The sequence below is a fragment of the Theobroma umbraticum genome, unplaced genomic scaffold, assembly GCF_002168275.2.
Source record: "Theobroma umbraticum cultivar Fairchild unplaced genomic scaffold, ASM216827v3 scaffold_95.0, whole genome shotgun sequence".
Taxonomy (NCBI): Eukaryota; Viridiplantae; Streptophyta; class Magnoliopsida; order Malvales; family Malvaceae; genus Theobroma; species Theobroma umbraticum.
The window spans coordinates 11,902,847-11,911,920 of NW_018397257.1; the positions used below are offsets into that span (position 1 = coordinate 11,902,847).

The 9,074-nt window shown below is 35.4% G+C and overlaps 1 protein-coding gene across 2 annotated transcripts; it reads right to left on the bottom strand.

Moving 5' to 3' along the window:
- Positions 1-6: 6 nt before the first annotated feature.
- LOC110412191 (uncharacterized) lies at positions 7-7,478 on the bottom strand. Of its 2 annotated transcripts, XM_021422693.2 has the most exons (18): positions 7,124-7,478; positions 6,793-6,901; positions 6,069-6,091; positions 5,736-5,914; positions 5,246-5,356; positions 5,104-5,146; positions 4,660-4,742; positions 4,379-4,474; positions 3,833-3,887; positions 3,516-3,615; positions 2,777-2,987; positions 2,244-2,403; positions 2,129-2,160; positions 1,667-1,733; positions 1,479-1,583; positions 1,358-1,383; positions 288-1,242; positions 7-149 (listed from the first exon to the last, which is right to left on the bottom strand). In XM_021422693.2, the coding sequence occupies exons 2-18, from the start codon at positions 6,832-6,834 to the stop codon at positions 92-94; spliced, it is 2,346 nt and encodes a 781-aa protein (XP_021278368.1). In that variant the 5' UTR covers positions 6,835-6,901; positions 7,124-7,478; the 3' UTR covers positions 7-91. The 2 variants fall into 2 exon arrangements, with proteins under 2 accessions (XP_021278368.1, XP_021278373.1); XM_021422698.2 differs by lacking the exon at positions 7,124-7,478 and having other exon boundaries at positions 6,069-6,099; positions 6,793-6,872.
- Between the last annotated feature and the right edge of the window lie 1,596 nt (positions 7,479-9,074).

Consider the following 9,074-nt stretch of genomic DNA (forward strand, 5'->3'; position numbering starts at 1 on the left):
ATTGGGATCTGATTGAAACGTATATCAATTATCGAAAGGAAACATATATGACAGACCTAACGGCAGCAAATGGCAGTTCAAGGGGCAAAACTTAGGTACCTTCAGTACCACTTTGACTACGAAGAGGAATTTCTGCATCACAATTACACCTAGCGACAATGAAAACCTTCTTTTAGTATCTTATATGTCCCACTGATTTCATGCTCGCAACATTTCTGTGCTGGTCAGGTGGTAGGGAAAAGTAACGGCAAGTTGGAAGTATTGAGTTCTAAGTATGTCATATGTACCCTGTCTCCTTTGTACTGCTCTCGGATTTGTCATGGATCTTAACAGATGATGATGTTTCCTCACCATGCTCAGGAGAATGCGTTGTTTTTAGGTTCTCCTTTGCTTTTAGGGTTCCATCTTTTGCGTCCTTGCATTCAATATCCATGCTCTTGGAATTTGAACTATCCACTGCCATCGGGTCCTCCGAAAACAAGAAATCATTTCCAGGGGTATTTTTAAGTTCAAATTGTTCACACTTGGCCGGCCGGAGGTTTGATTTTCTTTTATCATCTCCACAGATACTTCCCTGTACTGATATGTCAGCAAACCCTGTCTCTCCATGCGGACCAGCAGTATGGGATGAATCCAGGGAAACAACTTGTACTCTAGAAGCTGGAGATAAATCTTGCTTGACTGATCCAGACCTAACCTTTGAGAATACTGGAGAATCATAAGAGTTCGTATGATTAAATGGTTGGCCGAATGCAGACTTCTCAGAGGTAAAACAGCCAGAAGGTGAACATTGGATAGATTCACTTTGCTCAGGTCTATCAAAGCAAGATTTGACAGCAACATTGAGTTCAGCAACAGGAAATGTACCGAGAGGATCTTCGGTCCACAGCTTGCATCCTAAAGATGGAAGTTTTGTCTCTGAGGTGCAATGGAAAGAACTGAAACCCAAATCTATATCATCTGAATTGCATCCTTCCTCAAGCAACCATGTCTGAAAAGATCCTGTTATCCCTAGGAAACAAGAGCTTACGGGCTTGGTGGCTTTTGACCTGGGAAGCACTGGCGTCTTCATACAATTTCTAGATCGTAGCCTAAGATTATCCCTGTCTGCGCAATTTGTTTCCTTGGTAAAAACACTGTCCACGTCATACTTCCTGGTAGTTCTGCCACAAGTATTGCTTATTCTCCTGCTCTGCCTAGGCGTTGAATTTGGAGGTGAACTATCTATTTTTTCGCCTCTCACTGCAATGAATTGTTTTGAATGATTGCTTTTGTTTCGCAAGAGGAGCTTTTCATTAAAGACTACAACAAACTGACAATGAATTATCAGAGCAGCTTATGAAATCAATAACTTAACCTGCGCTAGATGAGCATGATTCTTCACTGCCAAAGTTTTAGGGAAAGAACAGGAAACATGTAAGTTAAAGCAGGACCAATAAACCAAATCACCTTGAACACAAAAAGTTCCTATAATTTACCTCGGCAATCTCAAATTATCCTTTGCATCTTCAGTCTCAAAATAAGGCCAGTCCGGTTCGCCTGGCAAACCTCTAATATCAACATTCCTTTGGACTGGGGTATGGCTGCCATCATACAAAAGCAATTTCTTTTAGAAAAGAAAAAAAATGCCAAGTTTCCCGGGTACCTTTAAAGGGATCTTTCATACCTTACTCCAATTAAAGTTGTGAAATCACGACCAATTTCTGATGTTGTGTGCTTTGGAGAAGGTGGCCCTGAATATGGACAAAGATCGATAAGAGATGATACCAAAGTAGTTCTACATTCTTAATCGCAATTCTCATCACAGTGTGATATATCAAGAAAGAATAATAACAGGATATGAAAGAGGGCAAACACACATTATTCACATGTAACTCCTCTCTTTTAGAGGTAACTTTAGTTACCAATCCGGAGATGACTCCACGGAAATTTCTCAATAAAGTGTGGTATAGCACTCCAAATTCCTAAAAAACATATAGATGGTGCCAATAGCCCAATACAGAAAATTGCTTTTATCTATGAAGCAAACCCAGAATAATGTATGAATAAAGATAAACTGTTCAACTTTGTTAATTAATTACAAAAGCGTTGAGCTAAGCTATTCCATGGATTGAATGAGAAAGAGCACCTAAACTGTTGAACTTTGTTGCTTTCACATCCCTGCACAGGTGTAACAACTTCATCAAAAACAAAATATAATCCTATCTCTCAGAACAAGGAAGTATACATTGTTGATGGCTCACCTTTTCTTCAGCACGTGATGGCCTTCAAAAGCATAATCTGACAACTCACCCTTGCCATATTCCAAAAAATCTCCAGCATCTATTTTGTGTGGCCAATACTTCCAAGAAACGTCGTCTTTCCGTTCATGTAGAAAGTCATCACCCAGGAACCGAGGCCTAGCTGGCAAACCAAATGAGCAAAAGAAATGACATCTGTGGTACCAGACAAGCCATCCATTGGATAATGAGGTTTAAATAGGAGAAAAGCTTCGTCAGTGAAAATCATAGTTCACACTAGTACTTATTAACACTGAAATGGCCTGATGACAAAATTTACAGTATGTTGAAAGAGGTATGTTCATGATTAAGTCAATCAAAGTTGATGAAGGAGATGCATATGAATAACACAAATTCTACCTTCAAAACAATTAACGATAGATAGGGAAAAGGATTTCTGAATATCTTAATGACAAGTTGTTGCGAAGTGTGAAATGAATAGTAAGAATTGTGATTAAGGAAAAAAACAACTAAGACCAAAAAGAACTGAGATTTACCGTCGGACGTATCTTCCCTTCTCCTTATGTTGGAGAAAATGTTTGTGTCACCAAAAGTGCACTCTCTGTTACTATAACGGCTGTCAAGTTGCATGTGGTCTGTGACAGTGGATAGATTTGTTCTCCCATTGCCATGTAAATCCGTTTTGCCCAGTGAAAACTCCGAAGCTTTGCCAACAAGTGGCATATTGATGTCCTGCATCATTGCATCCTGCATTTAGCACATAATCATAGTCAGTTCAATCTGAACCAAAATCAACATAAGAAACTTGAGTTCAATGTTTAAGGGACAATACAATACATTCATTTCAGAGGAGAAGAAAATGAAGGAAAAAAATTGAGTATTTCATCCAATAACCTGACCCCACCATTTAAGGTTAAAAAACATTAAGTTTCAGAATTCGAACATATAGTACATTCTTGGGATACTAATGTTGGGAATGAGGTCAGGATTGCAAGTAGTCTGTCTCCTTTTTCTGTCAGGCAGATCCTTTTGTCCATTAAGGTTTACACAGGCTAAAATTACAAGTCAGTACTCCCTTGGCCTGTTGCGTATAATACTTACGAGATTCAACTGAACCAAACTTTTCAAGCCAGGGAAAACTTGCAGAAGCAAGTTAAAGCGCAAAAACAAAGAGCTAAAACGCTTTCATGTGAAGGTCACTTTTTAAGTAAAAGATTAATTCACAGAAAATATAGAAATAAAAAACTTAGAAAGTAGATCAAGTAATGCTCTCACCATTTCTAGTTCAATATCATTCAGTAGATGGTTAGAATTCTTGGATGAGTTTAGTTGCCTTGCAATGTTCCAGGGAAATGCACAATCATCAGAAGGGACTCTACAATTGTAAAAAGTTAAGATATGTTTAGATAAAAATTTACCACCCTTTAACCCATTTGAAGTGGAATGTAGATTGATGCAGTTGCAGTTTAAGGCAACAATGACGCTGAAAGTAGTCTAAGCAAACTGAAACTAGCTTTTATTAGCACCAAGAGACAATTATCTAACATGTGAATTGATATGGGAAATGAAAGAGTTTGTGAACTACCCATTACCTGCCCTGTTGTTTTGGAGAATGCAGTGGAGTCTCTGCTCTGATCTTGCCTAAACCTGATAGACCAAATCAAGCGCTAAAGTCTAATATAGAATTGGGTAATACCATGCTTTTAAGAAAATGTTGAAAGCCAAAATCATTGCATCAGCATCTTGATAACATACAGGAAAAGGACTAATGCTAGTAGAGATAACGTTAATGATGCACTACACGTTCAATAGAGACTAAAAGGGTAAGGATAACTGTAATAGAATTGCTTCCTATTTTAGACAGCTACTTTCTTTGCTGTTTTATTTGAAGTTGTCCACTTATTTTCAGACGATTCCCAGAGTTTTCGGTTTTTGGTTTATTATCCATCCTTTTTTTTCTCTGGATGCAATTCTAAAATTGACTCTTCTTTTCAATCAGCAATAAATTTGAATAAAAAGAGGAAAATTCAGGAAAAACAGTTTTTAATGTAGTTTGCTTGCGGTCTCTTTTAAAAATTCACTTCTGCATGACCTACTGCCTTGAACCCTCCCCCAATTGTTAATGCGTAAGATCATACCTTCAATTGAAAATGCAGCATGAGCTTCATGAACCAGACTTCTTTCTAAAGTGTCCCCTGATGCATCATCACTAAGCATGTCGAAAACAGAAAATTCTGGAAAAATAAACAACGGAAGCAAAATTAGGGGAACTAGATATTTTAGTAATTTAGCAGCAAGTAAAGATCCTAATAGTATGCTGCAGCTAACGAAATGCACTAAAGCATACAATTCCATCAGGAGATATGGAAACTGCAAATCAAATTAGTTGAGAGCTCTTATAATTAATATTACAACTTACGTTTCTCACCGGCTGCATTCAAGAGATCAGGACTATTATTTATTCCATTTGAGGCATGGTTGTCATGACTGAAAAATGAAACCCTATGTAGCAACAAAAGCATTGACTTTTCACAAGGTCAGCAAGCTTTCTTGATGACTCAAAAGAGTCGTATGCATTGTTTTCAATGCAGAGTTATTATTTCAAAATAATACATTGTTTATGCTTTATATATATATATATATTTTTTTTTTTGCAAAAAAGGGGACACTCAGTCATAGTTAAATATTTATGTGAAATTGTTAACATGAATAATTGAAGCCATGTTTAAAATTTTGGGGGTTTCTCTGCCTAGTGCCTTATCCAATAAAAGTAATTTGATGTTTATCTCCATAGTAAAGGATATTTTAGTTAAATCAACGTGAATGAAACGCACAAGCATGGCGACATAAAGTAGTTACCTACTTTGGGTATTGTAATTCCGATTGGCAGCTTGATGGTGGTGCACCTGTGCCAGCATTATGACATTATGCACTGAAAACCTATGAAGTCCAAAGAAGCCAGACTCTAAGTTCACAAAGCCATGCAAAGAGTTATTAATATGTACCTGCTTCCTTGATTTGAACAGAGTATGGAGGGACTGAATTTGTAATGATTGTTGGTCGATCCTTTGGGATATGATACTTCATTGTTAGAGCACCAGTCTTACTATCCTGTCCTATATGGTTGAGAACATAGAATACAGGGGGGAAAAAAGGGCTGGTCACAAAATTTGAACAGAATACAAGAAAAACAAAGGCATAAAATTAATTGTGTGTATTTGTAGATAATGCATAATAGCAGGCAAACCTACAAATTAATTCAAGTTTGATATCAACTAAAGCACGGAAAAAATATCAGTGACAGAAATGGAGGGGCCATTCAGACAGGAAAACATGATTGAAGATCATTGCAAATGACAAACAAAAGTACTGCTAAATGCCTTACTGCAAAGAGCAAGGCATGGAGGGTCACGGATGTAGCCATTACAGCTTGACATTCCAAGCAGTCTCATTTTCTCATATATTAGTTCGCCAATATAAATTTTGGACACTTACTGCTGGGACAAGACCTGCCTTCTTCAGGAACCGTTGAGAGGTTTAGCAGGCTGAGGATATCTAGAGATCGATATTCCTTTTGATGTTTCCCCTGTATACTAGTTTCATCATCATAGCCCTCAGAACCTGCCATCTGTAGCTGCTGTTCTCGTTTCCTTTGTTCAAAGTATCGCTTTTGCCTTGACAATTACAAGGAAATGCGTAAAAAGTATCAATTGGACAATATTTTCCGCAAAATTAGCTGACTGTTTAGTGGATTTTATGTTGCCATGCGTGACAGGAAAATCGTTGATAAATAATAAAGCAAAGAAAAATTAGAACAAGGTTCTGTACCTTTTCTGAGTAGACTTCCTTGACTGAAATTCTCCACAGACAGCATGCACACAAGTAATGTCAGAGCAGAAGTTCTCTATTATTTGGTATAGCAAATGCAGTTCAAAATGTCATTCTCATACTCATAAGCAGGAAACTGAAGCATACAGAAGTCCTCTGGAAGCAATTAGTTGAAGTTATTAAGGTCAATTGCAGCAGAAATTAACCGGCAGAAGATTTACATGTAAGGAAACTCAGCCTTCAGACTAAATCTTTGCTCGGTAGGTAGATGGAAAGTTTTTAACCCAATTTTTATGCAAAAAAGTCAGAAAGTGATTATGAAACTTGGCAAATTACATTGGAAATTTCCATCCTCCCTACCAAGCAAAGCCTAAGTGGCGATCCGTTTTCAAAAGGTCTGGTCATAATTTAGAAAATGATAAGTTGTCTGCAAAATGCAGCCATAGTTTCATATAGAAATTCATCCTTATGTGCATACATTTGATAGAAATGCAATTTCTAAGTTGAAAGCAGCTAGACGAGTGAGTCCAGCAAGAACATATGGCAGCATTAATATCTCTTGCAACTTCCACAGCAAGTTCAAAGTTGAAACATCGCAAGAACAATCATGAGCTAAAAGCTCAAGCAATCAAAGCATCTGTCTAGCGACAAGTAAAAACCGCTGAGCTCAGCTATGAGGCTGTTGACACACAAAAACTAAAAATTCCAAATAAAGCACGCTTACAGTTGTGACTTTCCGTCTTGATCCTCCCATCCATTGCAACATTGTTTGCGTCCGCCGCCGCAGAAAGAATAGAAAAGAATAGTTGAAGAAACCGAGCAAATGAGATGACCTGTGCTGCTTAGAAATTAATTAAGCTCTGAAAATCTAAGAAAGAGTAATGCAAATCGGAAAGCAACGTTTATATAATATATATATATAGATGATATATTAATGAATTAAAAGTTTGAAACATGGAGTATCGGCTGCATCGCATTGCAGTTTGCAAAGCTGTGCATGATTAATTAATCTAGAAAGAGCAGGAAAATTACTAAACTCAAAATCTTAATCGTACCTGTAGCTGGTAGAAAAAGACAAATTGAAAAGCTCCGTTAATTTGAATTCCTCAGTCTTCAGAGAATCTGAAAAGGAAGAAAATGAAATCCATTCTCAGATGGATGGATCCAACAGCTTTTGTTCTAATCAGAGGCCGGCGAACTATTAGCACTTCCCTCACGCTCTGCGATTCCCGCGATCTGTGAGTTATGATATATATACGTCGGTTTTAAATGGTGGTAGGGGTAAGGAGGAAGGGGTCAAGCCCTTTTCTCATATGGGCTTCGCCCATTACTTCCAGCCTTCTTTCTGTCTCTCTTTTTCCTTGAGCTTAAATTGGTGTTGTGGAATTGGGTATGTCATAAATTGGAAGGAGGCCGGCTTCTCCCCTTTTAATTTGGTATTAGAAAAGTACAAGAACAGCAGGTGATGACAAAATAAGGCTCTCCTCTTGAATTATTCTTTTGAATAAAGCATACATTTTGTTATTCAACTTTTTTTTTTCTATTATCATTTGAATTTAAATTTAAATTTTAAACTACTTATCAGAAATAGTATTAGAAGTGGATTTATTACGTTGTTTGTTATTCATCTTGTTATCAGATCCGGGGTCGAAAAAGCTAAACGAACGCGTGCTATTGCTATATATGATACAGAGGTGAAAAAACGAACATCAAACTTATTGCAAATCTTGAGTCATCGTTTTAGGTCCATAGACTTTTACATTGTCACATCTCACAAATATAATCAAGACAATGTCCTCCCTCCCTTTTTTTTTCTTTTCAACAATCTCGCAACGAGTTCATAAAAAAGAAAAAATATCAAGTAAAAAAGAGATATGTTTAAAAATAACTTTTAAAGATAAAGATATTTTTAAAAATTATCTTTTGTATAATTTTAACTATTTTTAATCGAGTTGGATAAAAATACTTTTAATGAAATTACACGCTATGATGTTACACGCTATGTATAGAAACATGTTACACGTTATGATTAGATTGTTACAGACCATATATAAAAACGTGTGACACGCCATAATTAAATTATTACACATCATGTTTAAAAAAATAATATTGTTACACGTCATGTACCAAAATATGTTACACACTTAATTAAAAAAGGTTGTTACATGCCATCTTGAACCAAACATATTATTATTACACACCATGTACAAAAATATGTTATACGCAATGGTTTAAAAAAGTTGTTACACACTATATTCAAAAACATTTTGTTACACTTTAATGCTTAAATGGTTATTATTACTTACAAACTAAAACTTCAAATCTTTAACTCTTTTTATTTTTTTTTATTTTTTTGATAATTTGGTACCGATTAAAATATTTCTAACATGTTTTTATAAATCAAAACACAAATTTTTTTATCTAAAATACCTATTTTGGCTAAAAATTAAAAAAAATTATTGAAAACCTAAGTTTATAAATTTTAAATTTGAGTTTATTGATGTCTAGATCCCAAATTAATTCAATTAAAAGCTATTTCAAACATCTGTGATCATTTTTATTATTTAGTTTTATCCAAAATACCTAAAAATTAAAATTTTCAAATAGTTATCTGCACATCAAAACCATTGTTTGGTGTCTTCAAAGTATTAGAAAGAGAAATATGAAATCATAAGAGAGAAATCGAAAACATAATAGACAAACGCTAAAAGAGAAATCGATAAATATAGAGAAAGTGGGATGTTGAAAGAGAGAAATTGGAGACACAAATAGAGAGAAATTGTGATGAATAATTTCATTTATTTAAAATAATTTTAAAGATATTTTTATTAAATCATGACTAAATATGACTAAAAATAATTAAATTTATTTTAATAATTATTTTTAAAATATTTTTATCAAGAAAGATTATTCATCACAATTTTCTCTTAAAACTTCCTTGGCTTTGCAAGGATGGTTGAATGCTTCAAAATGTGCAAACTGAACTGTCCACCTTTCTCCGTAGTA

Coding starts and splice junctions, on each gene's coding strand:
- LOC110412191 (XM_021422693.2), bottom strand. CDS start 6,834: ATGTTGCAATGGATGGGAGGATCAAGACGGAAAGTCACAACT. Junction 4,743..5,103: donor TCGGAATTACAATACCCAAA/GTAGGTAACTAC, acceptor GTTGCTACATAG/GGTTTCATTTTTCAGTCATG. Junction 2,404..2,776: donor AAGGGAAGATACGTCCGACG/GTAAATCTCAGT, acceptor TTGGTTTGCCAG/CTAGGCCTCGGTTCCTGGGT.